At 39.4% G+C, this 27694-nt stretch overlaps 1 protein-coding gene across 1 annotated transcript; it reads right to left on the bottom strand.

The window, feature by feature from the left end:
* Window positions 1-6325: 6325 nt before the first annotated feature.
* NEMP2 (nuclear envelope integral membrane protein 2) lies at window positions 6326-25734 on the bottom strand. The gene is made up of 9 exons (XM_016161534.2): window positions 25508-25734; window positions 17614-17729; window positions 15004-15226; window positions 14790-14862; window positions 13553-13646; window positions 12719-12833; window positions 10908-11133; window positions 7591-7767; window positions 6326-6857 (listed from the first exon to the last, which is right to left on the bottom strand). The coding sequence occupies exons 1-9, from the start codon at window positions 25608-25610 to the stop codon at window positions 6713-6715; spliced, it is 1272 nt and encodes a 423-aa protein (XP_016017020.2). The 5' UTR covers window positions 25611-25734; the 3' UTR covers window positions 6326-6712.
* Between the last annotated feature and the right edge of the window lie 1960 nt (window positions 25735-27694).

Raw genomic sequence — 27694 nt, 5'->3', positions numbered from 1 at the left:
GCAAAGCTCTAAGAATACTTGGCTCAAGAATTCCAAGCTTTTGGGCAGACGGGAGACAGACTGGTGCCCGGATGGTGACAAAATAAAAGGGTGAAAGAAAAAGGGGAGTGGTTTCTCAGATCAGAAACTAATTTACCTTATGTCAGGACAAAGTGGGGCTTAAGAGTAACTGGAAACTTGCCGATGTCTAGAACGGGGAAGAAATGAGCCAATCCAGGTGGCTGCCTCTCACTCCGCCAGGATCTGCTTTGGGTGGTTAATGCAGCACTTGCCCCACTGTGGTGCCAGGGCGGTCCCAGTTTTTAGATGGCAATCCAAGGATATTATAATGCTGGGGTTAGGAGTGCCGCCTCTGGAGTCCTACTGTCTGGATTTGAGTCTCAGCTCTGCCAATGAGAACCTACAAATATACATAACCTCTTTGGGCCTCAGGGCCCTCCTCTGTAAAATTAAGGTGATTACAGTATTTGCTTACAGGTTGTTTTGATGTTTAAATGACACACCTGACACATAATGTACACTATAAGGACTGCCATTATCATTGCGTGGCAAACAGTCCATGGCAAGAGGAGAGCTGTCTCGTTTCCCCAACCAGGGCCTAGCTCTCTTTGTATTTGGTTAGCATTTAAATATGTAATGACATGGCATTCTCCCAAACCACAGCACTATGTTAAATATGTTTACCTATATCTAGTGAGCTGTACAATAAAACATTTAGTTCCATCATGCATTAAGTGGTTGAGACATGGATTAAGAGATAAAATTAAGCAAAACATAACTATGTGGAAGAGAATGGGAAAAAATGTCAAGTAACTGACAATTCCAGTGGGCAAAGGCCACAGGGAGAGGTAATGACATCTGTTCCACAGTTTCAATATTTTTCTTCTAAAAAGTGTCAACAAATGTAAACAAGAACTTCATAGTCATTTAACAAATTATATACCATGCTCTTTCCCAAACAGCTGAGGATCCTATTCTTTTCAACTGTTAACCTGTATTTTAAGAAGGGCAGGAATTTTTTTGTTCCCTAGAAAGATTAATGGGGTCTTGAAAAATAACATCTAAACTAGTGTTACTCAGTGTGGTCTTGGGCTGGTGCTGTCCGTAAACTATAGCTAGTGTGACAAAATAGAAATTAAACATGTTGAAATGTGTAAGGCAACTTGACATTGCCATGATCATCCAGCTTATATTTGGTATGTCTTTTTTAAAAAATTATTTCATTTTTCTAATTTATTTTTAGTGTACATTTCAAAAGTATTGTGTGTGATGGACTGGGTTGGGCTAGGGGTTGTGCTAGATAATTTAAAGTTACTGCTGTGGACCGTGATCTACCACTCATATAACTACTAGACACGTGGTGGGCATGCACGTAACATCGCCAGATGCAGTCATCTCCTAAGTGGATTACCCATGAGACCACTTCCTTGACTTTTTTTTTTAAAAGATGGCAATGAAATAGAAGTACAGGCACTGACGCACTGGGCCTCAAATTCTGATTCTACCACTTTGTTTTTCAGCAACTTTCTCTTACCTTCTCTGAGTCTTCAACAGTAAAATGGAAATAATACTAAAAAACATATTACAGAATAGTTATGAGGTTCAAAAGAAGATGTAATAAGAAGTGTCTATATAGTACCTGATAGAGCTCCAATAAATACTGATACTCTTCCCTTTTCTCCTTTTGATTGCTTTTTTGGAAGGACCAAATCCAAGAACAAATAGAGTCCCCCCATCCCAATTATTAAAACAGTAAACAAGAGAAGCTACCCCACTAAATGCACTTCTAAGATTTATTCTGGTTAATATATACTCATCCCAAACCTCTGGTGACCTATTAAGGTAGCACATTCAGGGATTGTAACAAAATATGGAAGTAGACAACTAGACTCCTAGGCCAGAGAAAGACTGAAGATTTAACATATCTGAATAAGAATGTTGACCAATAACAAAAGATTAGAAAAAGAGCAATCATGGAGAGGAGAAAGTTGGCAGGGCTTGCATAAAGGAAGGGATATTCTTTGCCAACAGACTATCTCATCACTTTAGCAAGGCTAGTCCTCGATTGGAGAATGTTTGCATTAGACCTTTAGAACTGATAACACTGAATATGTGTATTACATGGCAAAACTCCCTTTGTCCTTTCTGTTCACTATGCAATGTTCTTACTACAATTTGACCCCTCTCGGATCTGTCTTCTGAGAGAGAATCTGCTGGTCACATTAATTCAATTGTTTTTATCCTTACAGCAGTTACATTGTTGGCTATGAATTACTAAAAGGACAGACTATATGGATTGGCTAATGTGAGACAGATCTTATGGTACAATGACAAAAGTCAGCATTCTGAATCAATAAGGCCAAGAGTCACATTCATATGGTTAACTCATCAATGTCATGCCACCCAGTGGGGTCTCTCAGAAGGCAGCTTGCTCCTGGAGTCACCTAAAAATACCCTCACTGCAGGCTTCTTCAAAATTCCACATCCATTATGTTATCTATACACAGGATCCTTCTATCAGTTGGATAAAAAAGGCTTATTTTTAAAATTGTACTTTTCTAACTCTGGGGAATAATCACACAGAGAATAATGTAAGAACCTTTTTCTTTTCCTGACATCATTTCAGGGATCTTAATTCATCCATATTTAGATATACTGATGTAACCTATCATCTATTCCAAACCTCTTAAAACCTAAAATATCTTAAATTTCTAATTTAAAAAAGTCATAAATTCAAATATTGTCCTAAGTGTCAGATGGACACTCTTCTGTAATTTAACCCTAAGAATTATTGGCAAACTATACAACTAATTCACAAAGCACTTTTTGTGATATGTAAACTGTGTTTTAGAATCTTTTAAAAACAGTTAAATGATACAATTGTTTAAGCATGGCCACGCACGCTATATGTCACCCACACATTTTGGTGTCAAACAGTCCAACTTGCTAACAACAGTAAGCTTTTATGAGGCACCTAGTGTAAGCAATACTACAACAAAGAGTTCTGTTAGGCTCCATAATTGCACATCTCTGGTGGTGTGAAGCACAAAGTCAACTTTCAAACACCTGTGAAGGGCAGAGCTATGTTACTGCATGGTCATTTACATTGTTTAAAGGTCTTTTAAGAGGAAAGAGGGAGAGAGAGAGACAAGAGAAAGGAGGAAGGAAAGGAGGGAAAGAGATCTATTATGTGAGTTATCTGTATATTGTTTGATGGGGACTGGAACTGTGATCAGCTCTAAAATAAACCCCAAATCAAATGAACACAACAGAGATATGCCAAGTATATGACAAGTAATGCTTTTAATTGTTTAGCTTTTCACAGTATTCACATAACAGACATTGACAAATCCATGCTTTCCTTTAAAAATAAACATTAAAAACAACATCTTCCAAGATGTTGCTCTTTTTCTCTTTCTTCAGTCGTTTTTGTGATGTTTACACCCAGCTTGGCCCACTAGGACCTACTTCCTTCTATTGTCAGCACCTTGCCACCCTGGCACAAGTAAGGCCCAGCAGCTATCTTGGCTGGGATGTCCCCTGAGAACTCTAGCAGACTGTTCACATGTTATTCACACACATTTTGTAGGTCACAGACTGCCTCTTCGGACATGAACATGGTGAGCACAACCACTGACACTTCCGATACATTTATAATATATCATCGATAAATATAATTATAAAAAAATCAGATTGAACTATTATAAAAAATGATTTTAGAACTGTTTACACTTATAAAACATTATCATCATAAATATGAATGAAAGTTACTTTCTTTGATTTTTTTAAAATCAGAGTCTATGTGAAAGAACAGATTGAATTTAGCACATTTCACAAAAATAGCAAAACTAATGAAAAGATATCTGGCAAAAACAGAGAACTGTAAAACACTGACACACCCCTTAGAGAGGAAATACTTGAAACTTAATCTAGAAAGTTCCAAATGGGTAGCCATGCGCTCATTCAACAATTAGAGCAACTCTACTAAATTTGGCTCAGGAAAGCAGTGCCTAAATTCTCTATACACCCATCTTCATAACCTCTCTTGTAGTGAAGGGAGAATTCTCATTCCTTATGCCTCTATTCTTTAAGATCCCATCACAGCAAAAAAAAAAAAAAAAAAAAAAACCCAAGTGTGATTCTTAAAGAGAATCAATTTTGCAACATCTTAACCCTTAGGATTGTTTTGCCAGGTTCAGAATTTTTCCTCAGACCTATGTATAGGCCTCCTTTTCTCAGGGTCAAAGTTAGTCCCTCATATCACTCTGGAGTTTAACATCATGAATCAAGAAAGATTTGTTCTCTGGAAGAAAGATCACAAATCCAGACACAGTTAAATAGGGCTCTACTGGGAAAAAAACAAAGATTACAAACCTGTTTTGTAGGAAACTGTTACAAACATATAAAACTAAACAATTTTTTTAAAAAGTCAACTCAAAATGTCATGAGGTTAAATGTCTTTAACACACACAAAAACATAGAAAGTAATTTTAATTTCTAATCCATATATATATATATACACACACACATCTAATCTATAGCTATAAAAGTTTTAACAAAATTTTAAAATATTACAAAATATTTACATACAAAAAACTTTAAAATATAATTTTAGGAAATGTTTTCTTTATCACAGTTATCAAATATCTAGTTGGCCATTATTAAAAAATAAAGTCACCAGTATTGTGAGACCCAAGGCTGTAAGGAGGTGACCTCTTGGCTCGCCTCTAAAGGTCTCTTCTACCTGAGTTGTGGGAAATGCTTAGGCTGAAGCTCTAGTCCCAGTGCTGCCTTTAAAAAGTTTTGTGATCTTGGACAAGTTATTTAACCTCCCTAAACCTCAATTTCTCCATCATCGGCATTTTGCAAATGTGTTTCAAGGAATATTAATCTCATAAAAAATGGTTCTGTGGTCAAATTAGGTCAGAAACTGCTACACATCATTTTTCCTCTTTAGGAGATTCACAATGTGCATTAGCATTATTAACGGTTATGATAAATCCTGCAGTATATTTGTTTAACTATGTATCAATCTTAGGTGACTCAGAATCCTTTTACTAACACTTATTAGCATCTGTGGACTACACTTTGGAAAACACTGGTCCAGCATATCTAAGGTCTCTGTCAGCACTTATGTTAATAACATACAAGAAGAGCAATGCTGAGTCTTTTGACACAGGTTCTGGGGCTTAAGAAATAAAAGGCATCCAAATAGGAAACAAAGAAGTCAAACTCACTATTTGTGGATGACATGATTCTCTATATGGAAAACACTAAAGACTCCACAAGAACACTACTAGAAACAATAAGCAAATACAGTAAAGTTTCAGGATACAAAATCAATGTTCAAAAATCCACAAGGTTCCTATACCCTAATAATGAATTGTCAGAAAAGAAACAGAAAAAAACAATTCCTTTTCCAATTGTAACAAAAAGAATAAAATACCTAGGAATAAATTTAACAAAATAAGTGAAGAACCTATATAATAAAAACTGTAAGACCCTATTATAAGAAATCGAAGAGATACAAAGAAGTGGAAAGATATTCCATGTTCTCAGTTTGGAGGAATCAACAGTTAAAATGACCTTATTATCTAAAGCATTATACAGATTTAATGCAATCCTCATCAAAATCCCATTGGCATTTTTTAAAGAAATAGAATTTAAAAATCATCAGATTTGTATGGAAGCACAAGAAATCCCAAATTGCCAAAGCCAGCCTGAGAAATAAGGATAATGCTGGAGGTGCTTGACTTCAAATTATACTACAAACCGACAATAATCTAGACAGCAAGGTATTGGTAGAAAAACAGACACATAGACCAGTGGAACAGCAATCCCTCTACTGAGTATTTACCCCAAAGACTTGAAAACTCATATCCAAGAAGCTATTTTCACACTGATGTTCATAGCAGCATTATTCATGGTGGCCAGGACATGGAAGCAACTGAAGTGTCCTACAATAGATAACTGAACAAAGAAGATGTGGTACACATATATATTGGAATATTATACAGCTACTAGAAGAGATGAAATACTGCCATTTGCAATAGTATGGATGGATCTTAAGATAATCATGCTAAGAGAAATAAGCCAGACAGAAAAAAATTGAAAACCACATATCAGTTATATGTGGGATATAAAAGCAACAAACAAACATGACAAACAGAGACTCATAGATATGGACAATAGACTAGTGGTTACCAGGGGATGGGAGGGGGAGGAAGGTGGTAGATAGGGGTAAAAGGGGTCAAACATATAGTGACTATGGGCAGTGAACACATAATTTGACATATATATAACTTACTGTTGAATTGTACACTTGAAACTTATTGGATTTCATTAACCACCATAATAAGTTTTAAAAAGAGAGAGAGAGGGAGGATTTAATGCCCCAGTGTTGACAAGGCACCTAATCATGCTTACTGGTCCCTTACTGGCCCCTTGAAAATCAACCCCGTTTCCTTGTTGCTAATGAAAGTTTTCATTCAAGGAAAGTTGTAATGACTGTCAGAGAATGCAATGACTGTGGCCACCTACAGTGCAGTAAATAGCAGAACTGGCCAAGATTGATCAGTTATCTTCAATATAGTTTAGTTTTCTTTTCCATTGTGACCTGATTTTTATCCATAGCAAATGCTTTTGCCGCTGTTCTCTAGAACAACCTTAATAGGATCCTTGCCCTTCATCCACTTCCTTGTCCAGAATGAAGTCAATGTGCAGGGAAACTGTCAGGCAGAGTCCTCAGATTAAAGAGCTGCTCTTCCAGGAAGGCACCCCCAAGGCCATACTGTTCTTCATGAAGGCTAATTTCTTCAGGCGACAAGTGGCTTCCTCCAAGAACAAAGTCTGCAAACCTATTGAGGTTTTTTGTTTGTTTGTTTTAAATAAAGTTAATGTTACCACAGAAAGTTTTATTTGGAATATAACATGTTCCCTTGCCAGATATCCTCTTTAATTAAATTGAACTTTGTGGCAATAGAGAATGGCATTTACACAGTGGGTATAAAAACAAAAATGGCTTATGTGATCCTTCTCAGGATATTCAGGGAAGGGTAGAGAAGTGGGCAGACTTATAAGCACTGAGTGCTGCCAAACACATGCACTACTGTGTTCTAATTCCTCTCTTCTCTTTCTTATTAGTTTAGATTTATTATTTATCCATTATTTTAGTGTCAACACTTTCCCTTTTTTCATCTTTGAGTGCATTGCTATTTGAATAAAGCTATGAAGAGAAAGCAATAAGAGAAAAAATCGTGGGGCAGAGATGCCTTTCTTGGTGAACTTTAAAAATTATTCTCCACACCAATAGAATGAGAAGCACGTGATACATCCCAGTCCACCTTTCCCCCTCTCATACAAGAATTATCTTTATGGCCTTCCCCATGAAACATATCAAATCAATATTTATTCTGAACTTAGCAGTTCTACTGCGCAAGTCAGAGCACTGAAGATAAAGACAACTTCCACATCATTTGTTATCCAGGGAAGTAGTCTGCTTCTAGTCTGAAACACCTGTACCAAACCACCACGGCATTTTCACAATGATTCTAACCTGAGTTGTGGTTCAAGTAGCTGAACAAGGCTTACTTTTTAGGAGTCTGCAGTCTGGAGATGGCCAGCCACGACGGGAAGTCGGGTCTGCGGCAGGCTTGGCGCAGTTCCTCCAGGGCGCTGGTTGTTGCAGCTTCAGTTTGTTCCCTGTATTCATCTTCAGTGAGATACGTAACTGCCAGCTTTTCCGACGTAAACCATTTCTTCATTTTCCTAAGACATGCAGCACTTGGTTGCTAGGTTCCTGGCCATATCTGATTATTCAATTCAACCCTTAAGGTTTTGAAAACATTCTTTGACAGCCATAGTAATACTCCTTGATTTCTTTTACATCATACTATACTTTTTTATTGTTGTTCTGGTGACTGAAGTACTTAGAACATGCAGTTTGGGCCTCAGCATATATTTACCCTTTTCTAGACCATCCTAAATAGTGTCTTAAGGCATATGAGGATCAATTTCCAATAGAGATGTTAATTGCATTTTTCCTCCTCAGTGATTTCTAATCTCTCAACCACACAAAGTCTGGCTTCCTTATGCTTGGCTTGCTGATTTTCTTGGGCACAAACAGAAGCCTTTGTGATGTCCTTTTACAGAGACCCAGGAGAATTACTTACCACTTACTCTTCGGGGCAGAAAAACAGGAAGATTTGTGGTATATCGCCTCCACCTAGTGGTGGTGATTCTGACTAATTCTAGAGAAGAAGTAAATATTGTACAAGGGTTGTATACATACAATAATTCATAATAATTCTTCACTTGCTACATGCTGAAAGGCTCTTGACTGGAATTTTTTTTCCAACCAGGAAAGTCCTAAAGGGAAGAATCTCATAAAAATGGTAATGATGATAAGGTTTTAAGGTATATGTTATATTTACTGAGTTCCTAAAACTGTTTGAGGATAACTTAAAATTTAAGCAGAGATTCCCAAATCTTAATGAGCATCAGAATTACCACCAGATATTTTAAACACGTATTTTCTTTAGGGCTGGGATCTGAAAAATCTAACTTTTAAAGATGGTCTGGTGGTCGGTATCCTGGATTCGTGAACAGTGGACATCATGTCCTTTTCTGAATACCTCGCCTGGTCTCCCTAGAGGAAGAACTCTGGCCTCTGAGCATAAGACTGGGGCAGTCCTGGCTTGAGGTTAACCCAATCTGCAAACTGGTACAATTTCTTAACAGTTCTGAACCTCAATTTGCTCATATAAAAAAATAAAAGTGATAACATCTACCTCATGAGGTCACTGTATGGATTAAATGAGATATTTTGTATAAAGTGCTTTGCATGGTAAATGGCCCATAGTAAATGTTCAATTAGTATAATCATTGAATAAATAGCTACCATACATTGTTAAGATATATTCAGCAGCTCTTTTCAAACTAGATAGTACTCTACAAATCAAGGTATTATTTCACTGGCTTATTATTTAACCTATAGCTCCTGTTTTATCCCCAAATTCTTCACACAATTATTTACTAGCAAAATAAAAAGTTGAAGTTTAATATATTTTGATTATTACATTCCTGTTAACCCATTGCATAGAAAGTCCATAAAAGAACCATGGTGCAGATGATGGAACACACTTTGCTCTTGGCAGGGCAGCTGGATGTTTGTTTAAAGGGAGAGAGGAAGAAGTTCTATCGTGGGTTCCTTAGGATGCAAGCCTGGCAAATGACCAGAGGCCTGAAGGAAGTTAAGTGGCCAGCCTCCTCCTGGCTGAGGGACCTCTGGTAATCTCAGTCAGCCTCTGAGACAAGGCAGAGAGGGGAAAGCCAGCATCAGCACCTTCAACATGGCCCTGCTGCCTTTCAGCCTTGAAAAATCAACAGCCCCTGCCCAGGGACTCTGTCCTGACACTGGTTCATTTTTAACCCTATGATGCCACCACACATGTAGTCACCAGATCCATAAACTACTAGTTACTACACAGTCTCCTTCCTCACAGCCAAGTTTACCTTGCAAATACTTATTAACTCTTCTAGCCTTGGTCTCACTGCCTGGCTCCAGGCCCTCATCATCTCTTGCCTGGACCCTTGTAATGTCTAATGACTGGTCTCCTCCCCAGAGCTTCCCCCTTACATCCACCCTCTGCCAGAACACAGTTGGGCCACATCCTCCTGCCTGCTGAGGTCTCAACTTTGATTTTTGCTTAGTGAATGTACTTTTATGTTCAGATTAGTTGCCAACATTTAAAAACCACAGAAACTCACATTCTCATCCACATCCCTAGTTTTTCTAGGAAATCAGAAGATCTGACAAGACAGGGCCCATATTCCCACATGGCAACAATTGGCTCAAGACTGCCCTCTTTTTAATGAAGCTGCAATAAAATTTCCCATGGTCCTCATGAACACCGCACTGCCTTACCCCTACTTGGAATCGCTCACTCAGCACCTGCTGGGGCCCTAAGCATTTGGATACATAACTCCTGTCTAGGCAGCAGTTAGAGAGCACTGAGTAAAACATATAATGGTTACCTCCTTCCACTGTATACAAGATCAGATAAAATTCCTTAGCACAGCCTATGATGCCCCTATGACCTGTCTGATGCCCATCACACTTGCCTGCTTCACGATAGCACCAAACTGCATTCTCTGTCTGTCAGGAATGCCCTTCCTACATTATTCATCTGGCTGTTTTTATTCATTAAGACTCACCCCAGAAATATCTCCTCCAGAAATGTTCCTGAACTTTCTATATATGCCATAGTCCTTGAACAGGCCTATTTTAACACTTCAAGATATGACAATGTATGCCTGTGTCTCAACAACTACACCTGAAGGGTAGGGACCATTTCTTTCATCTGTGCACCTGACATGAAAACAGGTATTGAGACTCAATGAATGAGGAGAAACAAAATAAACCTGTGATGACAGAAGTTACCTCATCTTTCTACACTTTCAAAAGGCCTAAGCCTTAACTCAATACTTAAGAGAAATGAAAGTCCTAAGTATAAATACGTTTCAGTCATTTATGATTCATTTATTTCTGTTCCCTAACTCTTATCTCATAAGCACAATACCTCTAAAGCAGTATTTGGCCCTGATGAAAGGAAATATAGAACGAAAGTACAAAATTTTAGGCAACCCAGACCCCAAGCAATTTTGCCACTGATTTTAGCGAATTCTGGGGGAGCTGTAACTAGCTGGTAATGGGTGGTGCACCTCTGAAAGGCCGCAGTGATGATTAAATCAGATGCTTATGCTCTCTATCCTCCCCCTCTCTCAGAGGAAAATCTCCAGATGAAATATAATTATTTATGAGATTAAATAGGAAACATCCAAAAAAATTCCCCCGAACAATAAAACCAGAGCTCGAAATTTATGGGGGGGGGGACCCTGATACGTACCACCTCATATGACTGAATGCTTTCATTGGATAGTGCAGACTCCTGGACAACAGGATGAGGAGAATAACTGTGTATGCAAACTGGGGCACGCTGACACCAGAGTAGATCAGAAATAGGGAAAAGAGCTGCAGCGTCCACTTCAGAAGACTTCTGCTCCTCTCATCAACAAGGGGCCCATGTTTGTAACAAACAGCAAAGCTGAGAAACCCAACTGTCAAGACATAGCCTGTAAAAGCAGAAGAATGTAAACCTGATATAAATCTGAATTTGACAATTTATGTGGAAAACGTGGCAGAGCCTTGACTTAGCACTAAGAGCGTACCAGAAAACCTTCATTTTTGTTTTCTTCTTCCAATGAAATAAAGTTGAAAAAAGGCAGTTAGGGCTAGTTATTCCTTCCATGTGAAATACAAGGCTGACTTTATAATAATAATTATTATAATATATGTCTATTTTTTGGTCCACAGTCCTAGAAAGGCAAATATTAACATGGTTGTTTCAGTCAGGAAAAAGCCTCAGCATATGTCACAGTCTACTACAAACTCTGTATTTTATTTTTACTTTCTAGTCAAAAAAGGAAAATGTAATTTTACAGTGGAGAGGTAGGGCTGTCACCCTCATAATCCAGCACTCGGTTTCAGCATGACTAATACAGGGACAATAAAATATTCTGCATCTCCTGCTGTGATTCAATGTGAAGCACACATTGCCTCTTATGTATTCCACCAAAAGGGTTTCATTTATATCTAAGCAAGCCTCAAGATCTAATGTCTAGTTTACAGAAAATACAGGAGAGAAAGAAACAAAGGCAAATTATACTACAAAGGAATAATCAGAGAAAGCCAAAGAGTGAGACATTCTATGGGACAACTAGTTTGGTCTCTTTAGCATATTACTGTGATGAGAAAAAAAAACAAACTGTCATAGATTAAAAGAAACTTATAGGACATTACAGATACAAAATGTGGGTCTGGATTATGTCCTAGCTTATACAAACCAAATATAGAGGATGTTTAGGAAATGTGAACATGACCTGGGTAATAAATGATTTTACGTATTATTAATTACTTTAGGTTTAATAGTTACTTAACTATAGAGGAAACTGCTCTTGATTTTGGAGATGCTTAGTAAAGTACTTAAGGGAACATATCATGATATCAGTAATTTACTTTAAAAATACTTTACTATAAAAGTGAAAAATGAGCTAGAAGCATAAAATCTTAAAGTGAAACAAAAAATTTATTGCTTTTGTTTTGGGTGAATGAACTTATGTGAGAAATCTGGAGTCAGGAGTTAAAAATCAATTCTCCCTAATTGTTCTAATTAGAACATTTTAGTTGTTGTTATTTTTTTGATAACATGAAACAAGGAGAACAAGTGGTTTCCTAATAGCCTCTCCACTGCAGAAAAGTCAAAATTTTCATTAGTCATTTATATTTATGATATCTTGCCTTTCATACTGAATAGATTTAGAAAGAGATAAAGAGCCACATTTTAAAGAAATTTTTTCCTTACAAGTTGGATGTGGTCAGAGCTTAACCACAATTCAAAAACATATGCAATTAAAAGGGGCAAATAATTTTTTGATCATTAGTATAGAAAATTAAGAAAGATGTCATGGGGGAATAGTCTAAAACGAGATCTAATGAACTAAAATCACCAACTATGGGAATAAAATAAAATACTATTTTTAACAGCTCTTCTTAGTTCAAAATTTAGATGCTTGAGAGGTATGTATGTGAAAAGAAGGCCTCTAGTTGTACTTTTCAGCTTTACCAATAATAGAATGTATTTTTAAAAAATTTACCCACCTAATATGCACATTCTGTTTTCATACCACAGCCACTTCAGATCTTCCATCAGTTGGCACACCACATAAACTGAAGTAAACCAACAACCAATCATTAAAGCCCAAAAGGTGCTATACTGTGTGCGGAAGAAAATAAACGATACAATTTTTGGTTCATTCATTCTCATAAAAATAGAAGTAAATAAATAAACCCTTTGTATTAGACACTTCTACACCAAACTGCTGAAGTTGATTCAATACTCTCCAGTGTCTCATTAAAGGTAAACCAGTAGCTCTGACATCACTTGGGAGCTTGCTGGAAAAGAGACTCTCAAGCTCCACCAGAAACTCCTGAATCTGGATATGCATTTTAGCAGGATCCTCAGATGACCTGCATGTACATTAAAGTTGGAGAAGCACTGTTCTAAAGAATAAATTTATCTCAAAATAATGCTGGCATTGCAAGTTTTAATCAGAATTAATAAATCCTCAGATGTAGCAATGCCGTTATGCAAAGTCCTGATGATTCAGCATAAGATTCCTCAGATATGCCAGGATAAGAGAAATTTTCACTTAGCTTAGAATCAGCCCCGGTCACTCATTAAGAAAAACACATTACCTAGAAAATAAAAACATCTCAAAAAAGTATCACCAAGACTTAATACTTAAGCCTACATACAGTAACAAAAAAAAGGGACTCCTTAGAAAAAGATACATTTTAAAGCTAGTTTATACAATATACAAATATAGTTCAAATTAGGAACTATCATAATCAAGATGAATTAGTTTGATCACATTTCATGTTTATGAAATTCCTAATTTCTATTTTTTATTCACTTGCACATAGTATACCTACCTTAGGAATGAACCTTTTCACAAGGAGCAGGACAAAGACTAACGTCATTAGAATACCTAGCACAGTCCCCGAAGAGTAATAGAAGGCAGAGCTTCTGTCAAGACAAGAAGATAAAAGGCATTTAAATGCCAAATTGTACTTTCAGTATTAAAAAAGATGTTTAACTTAATGACAGTAGCCAGAAAGAATACTAAGAAGAAAAATTCAGATGGCATTTTTAATTATATTTTACACTCTTAAAAAATGAAGTATCTCCTGGAAATTTATGGTAAATAGTTTGCCACTAACTCAAAACAAAATATCTGAGTTGTCTTCTTTTCAGAATCTGATTCAACAATAATTATTGAATACCTATCATGTAGAAGGCAACTGTCTGAGTTTTACATGCATTCGCAACAGCCTTGTGAAAGCTATCCATGTCTAAGTTTTACAGGGGAAGAAACTAAGGCACCAAGAAGTTAAAGACCTTCCCCATGTCAGGATCTCCTCCCTGGAGGATTCAGACTTATAGCCCAGCTTCTCTGAGTCCAAGCTTTGCTCTTCAGGCTATGTAAGCAACATCCAGGTTATAAGGACCATGGATGACATTAAATACAAGGAAAAGCTCAAAAATGAACAATGTTAAGAATTATAAGCTAAGAAGTAAAATATCATTGAAAAGATTCCTTTTTTACGAGAGAAGGTGTAAGGAACAAAATATCCAGATAACGAGTTTATCAAATATTTGTTAAATTCAACTGTCTGTATCAGAGCCACAAATTTAGGAGGCGGCCTGAATGTGATAGAGAAAGCAAGTCATCTGGCCTCAGAAAACCTGAGTATAAATCTCAGCCTTGGCAAGAACTAGTCATGTGATGACAGATGTTTGTCTTCTCATCTGTAAAATGGGAACAATAATACAGAGCTTACATAGTTGTTAAGAGGATAAAATAATGTATATTAGCACATAATATATGTGCATAATACATATGTACATATATATTAGTACATAAAATAATGTATATTAGTACATAATACAAAATAATGCATGTGAAAGCACTCTGTAACACTTACCTATCATACTATTCAAATAACTATTACTGGCTTTAAAGGCTTTTCGAGCATGATCTTCCTACATATTATTTGCAAAACCTAAAGCAAGAACTATAAACTAGTGTGGAAATATTTAGCAGAGCATCAAAAACATCCTATACCCTTTTGGATGCACAAAGTTAAGAAAGTAAAAGTGAATACTTACTGACTCAAGGTCTTTGCATAAAAGAAGAGGAAAATGCCCGCCACAAATATAAGGAAGAGTTTGAAATCTATAACTGGAATAAAAAAGACATACACACATGAAACAAAGATTTTGTGTCAATGTAGTTAGTGAACAAAGAAAAAAGTCAATTTACTGAAATGTCACTCCAGAAAAACTGAACCCCAAAAGTCAAGTATAATAAAAACAGACATACTGTTTTGATTCACGTGTATTGTGTAATTGCTGATGGGCTTTACAGAAAAGCACACAGTCTCTCCATATGGATTGATGATTATGGTAATCTCATTAGACTCCTTTGGGCTCCAAAACTTATGAATCACGCATTTGAAAAAAGACAGCATGGTTTCTGGATACTGGCAATTATGTCTTTCTGTGATATATATAATACTTAGCAGGGCTGAACTGGTAACTTTCACCTATAAAACAATAGGGAACAACTCCATAAGCATGGTAAGTTAAACTTCTTAAAATCATAAGCAGAGAAGTAAAGAGAGCCCAAGACTGGATGAGTAAATAACATTCGGATATGCGTAGTGTTGTTCCGATGCCAGGGATGGACCTACACGCCCCCAACGCAGACACCTTTGAAAGGGGATGTTAGTCCCCCTGAGTTGTGGCTGATTTAACTCCCTCTTCTAGCAGTTTGCCATGGTCAAGGGACATTTGAAAAAGGATGAGATAGAAAGTAATACGTGCCAAACTGTTTGGTTATAAATATAATGAGATTAGTGTTTCTATCTCTACCTTTTTCTACTATGAGTGATAAAAAGTGTTTCTTTCTTCTGAATCAGCTGCACACATGTAATTCCAGTTTCTCTCACCACTTCTCCTGAAGAAGGACCAGAACAGCCTCAAGTCCCATTCAGGTCTCACAATAAAGTACTAGCTACAATGCCAAGCAGATTGCAACAGCCCAGTTATCATTAAATGACAACTCTGCTGCTGCCTTTGTCTGTCCTTCTCTATTTCTCTTCTTTGTCCAAGATCAGGGCAAGCCTGAAAAGGGGAGTGAGCACCAGGTTTGAATCTTAGGCGTTAGGTGATATCACCTACTATTTGTCTACTTATCTCTCATTTTTCATGGACTTCAGCCCCCGACTACTTCCTGTCATATCTCCTGGAGAGTCAACATACACAGTATACACACCAAATTCCTTCCCATAACCTGGCCTCTCAGTTCCTTGAACTCCTCCCTTCTCACACTCTTGTCCTCCACCTCCCTCAGTTACTCACTCTCACAGCCACACTCTGGACCCTGTCAGTTCCAGACTGAAGCCCCAAATACAGGGTCTGTTTCATGCATTTCACTGGCTGACCACCACCTCCTATCTTTACAGAGTGTTCCCTTTAGCACCCCAACGCCAGCAAGCCTTGGACCCCATCATGGGTCAAGCATCTTTACTCTGTTCTTCACCTCTTTCATGTCCTCAGACCCTTCTCATTCTGCTAAATTCCATGATGCATTAGAAATCATTCCCTTACATGTACCTTTGACTCATTTGCACCTTTGTCACGCACGCACTCACAAAATCCAACCCTCCGCCTATTCCGTTCTTGCATTTGTGTCATCAGCTGTGCTGGAGAAACACAGTGGTCTCATCTCCAACATTAACCATGAGCCTGAAAGCTGCAGACAGTCGAACCAAATATCCCTGTGTAGCAATTCTTCTACTCTTTCCACAGTGATTTCTCAATTTCTCATTGTTAATACCCCAATATCTCCTCCCCATTCCTTGGCTGCTGATTCTTTCTGCTTCACTGAAAATGGAAAAAATCAGAAGAGGATGTTGACCAGCTCCTATCCCAACTATCCCACCTGTCAGCATCTGCAGACACATATTCTGCTTTTGGCCTGTGGGGATGAAATTTCTGCCAGAGATCTACATGCTCCATTCTGAAAGCAAGCCCTCCGACTTGTGCACTGGATCTGATCCATTTTTGCCTACTGAAGGACATCCAACCAGTTCCTCCCACTCTACTAGACCATTTTTATAAGTATATAAATATGCTAATATACTTTCCATTAAAAAAAGAAGCCTTCTTCTATTGACTCCACTTTCTCCTCCAGCTATCGCCCCATTTCCTAGCTTCCCATTAAAATAAAATTCTTTTAAAAAATTGCTGGTACCTGCAGTCTGCAGTTCCTCTCCTCCCATTCTCTCCTTAACCCACTTCAGTCAGTCTTTTGTTCTCAACAGGCTGTCCTTGACAAGGTCACCAGTGGCCTCCAGGTTGCTAAATCGAATGGTCAATTCATTCTCAGTCATCTTATTTGATCTAGTAACAGTATTTGGCACTGCTGATCATTCCGTTTACATTGTTATACTTCTTTCCTGGGCTTCCTGGACATCTCTGTCTCCTCTGCCAGCCCCTTCCTCCACCCTGATCTCTTACTGTAAGACTGACTCAGGCTCAGTCATTGGTCTTCTCCTCTCCATCTAAACTCAGTACTTAGATTCAGCTTTAAGCACTATCTATACACATACCGCTTACTCTTGCAAAAAGAAACGGAGGAAAGATATACCAGAAACTAATAAGACTACCTACAAGGGTTTGGTAGGAATGGGTAGAGAAATACGAGGATATTTCTTGTCTGTGAATACATTTATGTAGAGTTTTCTCAGCCATATTAACATCGTACATACAAAAAATAAATAAAATAAAATAAACCACGATGGGACGAAAACCCTGAAATGGAAACAAATAAAAACAAATATATTTCAAATGAATAATAAAATCATACTCTTGAAATAGTACATTTAATTCTCTGTTCCTAAGATATGATTTAAAAGTATGCTCTTACCTGCACAGTTGACCATATGTATTTCCAGTCCATTTGGGAATTTTGATTGTAGCAGTAACAGTCTGAAGCAGAAGCTTTAATTAAATCCATTTCCTTCAAAGCTTTACACCTTGCAACTGAAAAATGGAAAAGAGAATGTATTTTCTAAATATTTAATTGCCTAGAATCTGATCCTTTTTTTTTTTTCATTCTTATTCACAGGAATAATGGTAGCTCTTTTTATATTCTATGACCAATAAATTCTTCTACATGGTAATTATAGTCCGTCAATCTTTCCAACCTAGCAGGAAACAAACCAAAAATTATAGTCCAGTGTCAATACTCTCATGACATACGTAGGGCATTATAAGAGTACAAAGAACCAGCATTTTTTCAATCCTGAAGTACAGAGCAAGAATTGAGGGCAGCTTCCCAGAAAAGAGGAAGCAGGAGAGAAGCACTGAAGAATTAAGCTGGAGGCAACCACATAAAAGTGAAGGGTTGGGGGTAGTGAATATGTACAAAACCACCGAGATGAAGGAAAACATGGAAGTGGTTCAGCCATTCAAGAGGATGAAGCGTAGGGAAGACAGGAGGACATTTCAACGCCTGCAGCTAGAGAGGTAAGCAGCGGTTACTACTATCACACTAAGGTATAGACTTCACGCTGAGAGCAGGGCACTGAAGGATTTTAGGTATCAAAGTCTCAGCAGGAAACTGTTGACCCTCAAAAGAGTTTAACTAAAAAGCCTAGGCAGCAAGCCTTCAACACCCCTAGGTGTGAAATGGCAAAGGGAGGACAGAATGTTACGGAGCTGCTCTGTGTGTGTGTGTGTGTGTGTGTGTGTGTGTGTGTGTGTGCATGCGCACGCATGTGTGTGAGAGAGAGAGGGAAAGAGAGAGACAGAGACAGTAGTCTGATGGAATGCAATCACTGTCAGAACTTCAGCTGAATGGAGGGATGAGAGTATAGGTACCTCACTCTCTCTCTCTCTCCTGCCCTCCTGACAGTTCCTCTCATTAGCCAAACCTAATGGGAAGCCAGAGGGAGAAGAAGCCCAAGTGATACAATCAATAGAGATCAGCTTCCAGGCACTGAGCAGGGGAGGGAAGGCCAGAGAATGCACCTGTGGGAACAGAGATGCTAACCAGTTCAATAAGTGACAGTCATGTTTTAGAAAGAACATTCTATAAGCAATATGAAATATTAGAGAGAGAGAAGACCGAAAGTAAAAGAACCATTAAGGAGGCTACTGAAGCAATCTCGGCAAGAAATGAACTAAGTAGGAGGGAGAAAGAACCAAGGAAGTAGAACAGACTTAGAGATTCATCAGAGGAGGGAGAGCAAGAAGATGACATGAAGGTTCTGGTGAGTGGAGAGGCTCTTCACCCAGATAAGGAATACTGGAGAAGAGGCAAGTTTGTGCAGGGAATTGCGGGGATGAATTCAATTTTGGATATACTGAGTTTTGGTTGGTGGGACTAAGTGAGGGTAGATAGGTCTGCAGCGTAGGAGAAATATGACTGGAGACAGATGTAGATATGCACACTCGTGTGTGTGTAAATATATAGGTGTGTTATATGTAGCATATAAAGATGTATAATTAATATATAATACAACACAATATAATACAGAGAGACAGGTGCTATATCACAGATGGTAAATGTAGCAAATGCCACAAGAAAATAATAAAGTACTGGCATTCATCTGCTGCTGTATTTGAATTTAAAATGAAGTGAGATGCAGGTCATAAATTCTTCTAGATCCAGAATAAGGTGTCACAACTACATTTTTCAATAGGAAACAGGAACAGGGAATGCTTCTGGGCACAGAAAGAAATGGGCCTTACACACTCTCTCCCCACATTCCTATAAAGAAAGTGTGCTCAGCTGTTTCTCCAGAAAAACCTTAAGTAAAGCTACAACAACCTGCTATACCAAAGATGGGGAAAAACTGGGTTACCAGTATTAACTAGTTAACAATTACGTCCATTTAGGGAATAATACAGAATAAGCCCAGATAGGTACCTGTCCCAGAAACGTCCTGAGCATTAAGCCGGAGGAAAGTGAAGACTGACTGGGAGGAAGGACACTGTCAGCGCCCACTTCTTGAAACACAACTGCATTAAGGTCACAAAGCTACCAAAGCAGGGAAGTTACATGAGGATCCAGCATCTTCCATGTGACACTCAAATCATTTAATCTTTACTCTTGACGTTTTGAGGAAATGCATATGTTTTTAAACCAACTAATTTGCAGAGTTAAAAACTTTAGGCTGGGGGTCCCCAAAGAGAGGAATTCCTACCTATCCTTAGAAAGGGAGTGCACCCCACTGGGGCAGGTGAAGAGCATGAGGTCTAGGGTCCACAGACCCCAACAGCCCCAGAGTACTGTAAGATCATTAATTTCCAGCCAGTTCGTTCTTCGAGGTTACTCCTAACACCACACGTGCTTTCAATGCTAGGGGCTTTTCTCGCGGGTGCCTGCCTCCAGGATCCCTCCCAGGGATCTCCTTTCCTAGTAGGCTCCACTACCTCAGGGCTGAATCAATTCCCGTAAGAACAGCGAGCTACCCTTTTTTGTTTGTGGGCTTAGGGAATATCCTCTTTGGAGTGTGAGATTTGCAAACAAATGTTACCTTCAAATTGAAGGGTTTTCCCATTTGGTCCTAAGATTGTCTCCTAAATTATTTGATATTTCTAACTTTTAAGAGCAAGATGATGCAATTTTAGAGTAAATGCTTCTTTGTTGTCCAAGCCAGTCTTCTTGCACTTGGATTACTGTAATGGCCTTCTAGCTGGTCTCCCTGCTTCCAGAATTACCCCTATGATTCTTCCCCACAGACTATTCTCTAATCAGCATAGATCTTGTAAGAATATCAGAGCACATCACTGACCGGCTCAGAACCCTCCAACGACTTACCTTACCCATAATAAAATCCACCATCCCTTCCAAGGACCTGCGTACCTCTGACCTCTCCTCCACTTGCCCTCTGTGTGGCTGCTCCAGCCACACCAACCCTCCCATTCTCAAGATGTAGAGAAACCCCAGCCTCAATTTTTCCTACTTGCTATTTTCTCGACCTGCAACCTGCTTTCTACAGATCTCAGCAGAGCTTGTTCCTTCCGATAATTTATTTGTTTGCTCAAGCATCACCTTCTCAGGAAGGCCCCCACTGTCTACAATGTCACACTCCAACCCCTTTCACCGCCTTCTTCTTACTCTGCTTTATGTTTTCTTCATATTACATATGTATTTATTAGTTTAACTCTTGTCTTTCCATGGTTAGGGACACTGCATGTTCACTACAGTAGCTACAGCATTTAAATATTTATCTTTTGTGTGTAGCCAAGCCAGTGGAAGCCTGACCAATCTCCGTAAGAGCCTAGACAGTGCCCAGTCAGCTCTGGCCCTCCCCTTGAAGCAACCTGATATAATAGGGCATCCAGTCCAGCCTGTGACGTCCCACCTACAGAACCCACAGGCTACACCTCCCCTTTACCCTACTCTATCATCATTGGATTCTTCACTTGAAGGCTGCGAGCTGTAACCTTTAATATATCCTTGGACTAGGGACCCTCTTCTTTCTCCTCACCTGACAGAGGAGGGCAGGGAGAAGCAAGAGGTGGCAATAAGCTTGTTTTTGTTACCCATATATGGTGTACCAGCGTATTCTGTGTAAAAGACTCCCAGTTAAAAGAAAAGAACTTGCTCTGAATTTTACCTCAGTCTTCAACCAAATTTAGGAAAGTATGAATGAAGATAGATTGCATTGATTATTGATACCTCTACAAACACTACTAAAAGCATGTAGGAAACAGTGCCTGCCTTGGAACTCTCGAGCGGCCTCTGGCTTTTGCGATGAAGTTGATGTACAATTTATACAATATATGAGGCATTACAGACAAGGTGTCAACATTTTATGGTGTTCTTGGCTGTCCTCATTGTTATCACCTCTCTCCTGAGGTAAATGCATTTCAATCGACCCATACAAGAATTTCTAAATATCTAAGAAACTAGGAACTCACAACCACAAGAAGCCACAAGGCTAGCTCCAACTGAGTTCATGTGAACCTTAAGTCATAGGCTACTAGGATCAGACGTAAGGCAGTGACTTGTGACAATCAAGACTGTTATTGTGGTGGGCCTACCGCCTTCCTAGAGAGAACCAGATCTTTTATCTTAGATTGTTTACAAAGGTTATGTCTTTCCTTGGCCTAACCTCCCTTCAGCATCCTTCTTCTAGAGACATTTCATCGTTCAGTTTCTACTTCCTTTATCTCCACTGGTAGGTAGAAAATAGAAAATGTACCCATCTTGACTACTTATCTGATCTCTATTACCTGTTCAAGCCCTGACACTGAATGCTGTGAACCTGCCTGCCTATTTGCAGGTGTCATGGATCCATGTGCCTTAGTCTTTGCTGGTTTATTCCTGTAGGACAGAACTTCCAGGTGGTAGATGTAGGCAATCACAAATAAATCACAAAGGTATCAATATAATCCCATTACGATGCAATCCAGAAAACAAAAAGAAATTTCCAGAGAGTCATAAAAATGCAATAATAATTATTCATTCAGTCAAAAGAATTGCTGCCTAGGGATAACTACTGCTTCCACTTGGGGCTAAAATATGTCTCCACCCTGGATGGTGCCCCATAACCTAGGTATTTACTTCCTCAAACCTGCTTTGGATCGGGGGAAAGATCTGGAAATGTGGGCTATCCCAGCTCTGACTCATCTCTCAAGCACTTAGGAGCATCTGGGGGACCAATCCTGAATGCTGCACTTACTATGGCAACCTCAGCAAGGCTGCATCTCTAAGCCATGAGCATCCCTTCCTTAACTCCCTGCAGTCCTTGGTGGGCTCTGTTGATCATTTCAATAAATCTAACTTCTGGAGAACAGTATATTTCTGGACTGTTGTGCCCCAACGGCTAAGACAAAGCACAATTATTTATATTGCCAAAGGATCTGAGTTAGAGTTACCTTAGCCAAAGAGATCCCTTAGTTCATTTTAAACACTACTCAATTTATAAATATCGAATTAATTTAATTTAGGACTACATTTCGCATATAAAAAGGGACAGTTCAACATCACCTGCTTTAACTAATAAATTAAAAATTACTCCTTTGTAGTTCGTCATTGATTAGTTTTCCTAAATGTGTAAGGATATATTTAAGTTAGAGTTTAGTCAAACATAAGGTAAAAATATTCAGTCAAAACTTCAGAAACGACCAGATAATACTTAAATCCACTTACAGAACATGCTAAAAATAAAGAGCACACTCTTCAAACCTTAGCAGATTTAAACAAACTCTAACATAAAAATAATTCAGCAACATTCCTTCTGATATTTTAACCTTACATGGCCCTCTTATGGGAAAAAATATCTACAGGTGAAAATATAACATAATAGTAAAATCACTTATCAAACTGCCACTTTCTCCATTTGTCATATAACTGCTTTTCTTCTGGGTCAAGGAAGCTCTGGAAGGGAGATTCCTTGTCCCAAAAGAAAAAAAAAAAAAAAGCAAAAAACCAACAAGTCTTAACTCCTGAAAGTTCAAATGGTAAAAGGGTTTTTCTGGGTATTATTTTGTAAATTCACATTGTCAAAGGAGTTAGCATGTAGCACACCAAAGTCATGAGGGTAACTTCTCATTTCTACTAACCTTAGTTTTTTTTTTTAAACATGACTTGATTTTTATTTCTCCAAGAACATGCATAGAGAATGAATCTGAAATTGACACATACCGTCTACAGCCATACCACCCTGAATGCGCCCAATCTCGTCTGAAATTGACACATAGTAATGTATATTCAGGTATGATTTTAATTTCAACTACCGATTTTTATTTTCCACAGATGAATTTGAAAGCTGTGGTTTTGAATGGCCTACTGCCACAGTTCAAGCCTGGGAATTCAATGCAGTGGCCTGAACTTCATCACAGGACAACACATGGTTTCTACGAAACTCACCCACTGGTGGCAAACCAGGGGCGACTCTTGGCTTGAAATTTCTTCCTCTCAGCAAGACAACTACCTGCCCCTCCTGTGTTTCAACTGCTTCTGTCTTTCTTCCAGATAGGGTGACAGAAAGCTGGCTTTGGTCTAGATGTTCTCCATTCCATGGCGGGGTGTGTGTGTGTTGGAAATTTAGAACAGGAATAATCCAAGCCTCTCACCTTATATATTGAATCCATTTTATGAAAGGAAGTACCAGTTATTTGATCTCAAGTTTCCTCATTAACACTAAGACTTTTAGAGCAGCAATGGTTCTAACAGACTTAGTATAAACCAGAGGTTCCAGAACAGTGTCATGTCATTGGCACACCACTGCTCCAGGATGCTTCGTAATCCATGTTGTAAAGCCTATCTGGAATGGCAAGTGTTGCTAAACGGAAATTGCTTTTTTTTCAGTTGTGAGCTAGAATTTTATTAACCGAGTATCATGGATGTTTCAGGCAGAACAGAGGCTCTGATAGGCACTTACATATGCCTTTCATTAAAAAATAAGAGAGAAGTGAACTGTTACACACAATCTGGTAACACAGAAACTTGAAAAACACTGGGTTCACTAAGGCAAATAAAAGGGTGAGAAAAATATCGGAAACCACTCAGCAATTGAACATCTTCATTTTACTGATGAGAAAACTGTGGTTCATAAAAATCATGTGCTCGGACCATAGTAATTCCACGAGTGAGTGGCTGAATGTAATGACTGGACTAGATCTCAAGGTTCTGACTGTGCCATGCTCAGAAACCCTCCTCAGACAGATCGGTGACTCGCTTTTTTGTCAGTATAATACTGATCACATTTCTTACTACTAAGCCTTCATTTCCTCATCTGTAAAATGGGTTTATAAATGCTACCTAACCTCACCCCCTCCCACAGGGCTACTGTGGGTATTAAATAAGATAAAGCAGTTAAAGCACTTTAACACTGCCTAACATAGTAAACACTCAACAAATGTTCAATTAAAACTGGTGTATAGCTGGTGAATTACCAAGATTCCCGAGTTGGCAGCTGCAGCAAAATCTGATAATTGCCTTCATCCTTAGACAGAGAACCCTGATTTTTTTGGAGGGGGTGCGCAGCTGAAAGACCACATTTGGTTGCCTCCCTTGCAATCAGGGGTGGCTGATGAGATGAAGAGAAATTGGTGGGCAGTGATTCTAGGAAATCTTTTTAAAGGATTTTATGGGGGCGAGGGGGGGTATGAAATGTTAAGCTCATAGCAAATTAGTAGCAGTTCCGGAGTTAGAACTCCCGACTTCCCCTTCTGTGCCAGGATCTTGAGAGCACGGCACAGATACAGCTGAACGACACTATGAGCAGCTACCATTTCTTGTTTCCCTGGATGGTACACATGTTAAACATCACAATATCCGGTGAGGTATTACTATCTGTGTTTTATGTGACCAGTAATGTAATGCACTCAGAGTCACAAAACTAGTCAGGGCAGGGGCGTTTCGGTCAGATTCTAAACCCAAAGCTCTTAACTTCTCTAGTCTTGAGGCCAAATATCGCTAAAGAGGGGTTTTCGATATCAAAGAAGGTACTATACAAAAGCTGTGCGACTTTGGACACATCAAAACATCTCTGAGCTGTGGTTGCTGCTTCTGTAAACCAAGGTAACAGGGCCAGACTGAACTCAGCGGCTGCTTCTTAGTCCTAAAGAATCATAAAAAGTCCAAGTGCCAGCAGAGACCAGAGGAGCCCAAGCGAACGGGAAGCGAGGTTGGGCCTGCCCCCGGCGCAGGCCGCGCCCGCAGGGGGAGCCTCCCGCGAGGCAGGGAAGAAGCCACCGGCGGTCCCGGCCTCTGCCGCCCGCGGCCGGGGCGCGTCCTCGCGGCGCCGGGGCGCCGGGGAGCTGGGAGCGCGTGCGCGTGCGGCCGGCGCCCCGGTTACCTGACAACGCGGCCGCCTCCTCCCCGCGCCGCGCGCCCGCGGGCCGGGTGGCCAAGGGCGGCAGCCAGAGCAGCAGCCACCACGGCCCCGGGGGCGGCCGCATTCCGCCTGGGGATCAGCTCTGCGCAGTCCAGGGCGGCAAGAGCCCTTGGGGGGCCAGATGGGCCGAGAGTAGCAGAAATGGCGCAGGGGCTGGAGGGGGAAAAGGAGCTGGGCGGGGAGCTCGCAGGCGGGAAAGGCAGAGGCCCCGCCTCCTCGGGGCGAAGGGGAGACGGCCGGATGCCTCCGCCCGCGCCCGCGCCCCAGCCCGCGGGGCAGGGCCGGCCGCGTTGTCTCTCCTGGCTCCTCCGGGCCTCTGGGCCTTGGCCTCGCCGCGAGGCACTTGGGCCAGGTGCCACCAGTCTTCGCGCCAGGGTGGAGGTAGGGGAGTAGGGTGCAGGACGGGGCCACTCCCCTGTGAATTTTGCTTAAAACTTGCCTGAATCTTGACTTAGGGTGTTTTAGGGTTCAGTTCTCAGAGGGCCTATCAGTGACACCCTGTGAAGCGGAAGGCCCTTCAGCAGCTTCCCTTGTAAGAAAAAGTTTCTTTATTTTTCCTTTTTTTTTTTTCATTTTCCTTTTTGTTTGTAATGAGCAATAACAAATTGGCAATTTGATTGCTGAAATAACATTGACTTGTATGTCTAAGCTTATCAACATCATATTTCCGTATAAAGAAGCTAAAAAACATTTCCCTCACCAATATAACATACCCCTTAAAATTAGCTTGCATTTTAAAAAAAAAAAAAGATAATAGGAAACACTGGTGGTTCCTAGAGGAAATGGGTAGGGGAAGGTGGGTGAAATGAGGGAAAGTGATCAAAAGGGGCTAACTACCGGTTATAAGTGAGTTACAGGGACAATGTACAGCATGGTGACTAAAGTTAACAATGCTGCATGGTATATTTGAAAGTTTCAAAGAGTAGATCTTAAAAGTTCTCAGCAAAAAAATTTGTAATGGAGGTGATGGATATTAAGTAAACTTATTTTGGTGATCATTTTGCAACATACACATATATCAAATCATGTTGTACACTTAAAACTAATACAATATTATGTCAAGTATATCGCAGTAAAACTGGAGAAATATCTTAAATGACCTTAATATTGATCATTAGTACAGAACTTGGAGCCTTAAATAGTATACTGTACTGTTTTGTTTTTTTTTTTTTTTCTTTTTTAAAGAACAGACCCTTCTCAGGCCCTGGAAACCCATAAATTGATTCAGCATTAAATACTAAACATTTATTAGAATAAAAGGTCATTTCCTCTTTTCTAATTCTAGTCTTCTGCTAAGGTATCTCAGAGAACCCAGCTGTGACAGCAATCATTCTCTTAATATAGCTCAGTTTCATTTTCCACAAAAGTCTGAGTAGGACTCACTAGACTTTCCCTGGGTTCAGAGTAGGAGTTAACCAACTTCCCTCAAACCCCTGGCACCATGTGCACACCCATGTGGCTTTTAGAAAGTTCAGAAATCTCCTTATTAGGGGCTCTTTTGGGGGATGATTTTTACAATTTTCTGACACTGCAGACTGTCTCCAGAGAAATGACAGAGCCCTGGATCCAACTGTGAATTATGCACTTTCCTTTTGCACAATGGTTTATATGTTTTCCCTAACCACATTCATTTTTATTTAGTTTAATTTTGGATGGTACTATGGAAGGTGGCTAAAAGAAACAGGTGTTTTATACGAATATGTTTTCCTGTAGCTATGTCTGGTAGAGAAATAAAGAACAGGCAGCAGTGTATTAAGTCAGTATTTAAAGGGCTATTCATGGAACAGATCCTTAATAAATATCTGTATAGAAGCTAAATTGAAACACTACATTCTCTATGAGATAGCAATAAATATCTTTCCAGAGATAACAAGACTATTAGAAAGTGACAACTGTGTCATTGTGGGACAATCAAGAAACCCCTCCTAACTTCCCTAAATGTTTCTCTCATATGAAAACCTTAAACCACCAGGAAATACTACTAGAACTACTGGGAGAGAGATAGAAGCACAAACCCTCTACCCCTGGGTAAGCAGCAGGAAGCACTGGGGCTCAGTGTCCTGAAAGGATCCAAAATAAAGGCTAGGTACTGTTTCCTCTCTACCCTCTCTCATTTGACACAGCAAACACAAGATGGGATTGGGCAGC

This window comes from Rousettus aegyptiacus, unplaced genomic scaffold (assembly GCF_014176215.1).
Source record: "Rousettus aegyptiacus isolate mRouAeg1 unplaced genomic scaffold, mRouAeg1.p scaffold_m13_p_2, whole genome shotgun sequence".
Taxonomy (NCBI): Eukaryota; Metazoa; Chordata; class Mammalia; order Chiroptera; family Pteropodidae; genus Rousettus; species Rousettus aegyptiacus.
Note: the sequence above shows the minus strand (reverse complement) of the source record. Positions and strands in the feature narration are given on the sequence as shown.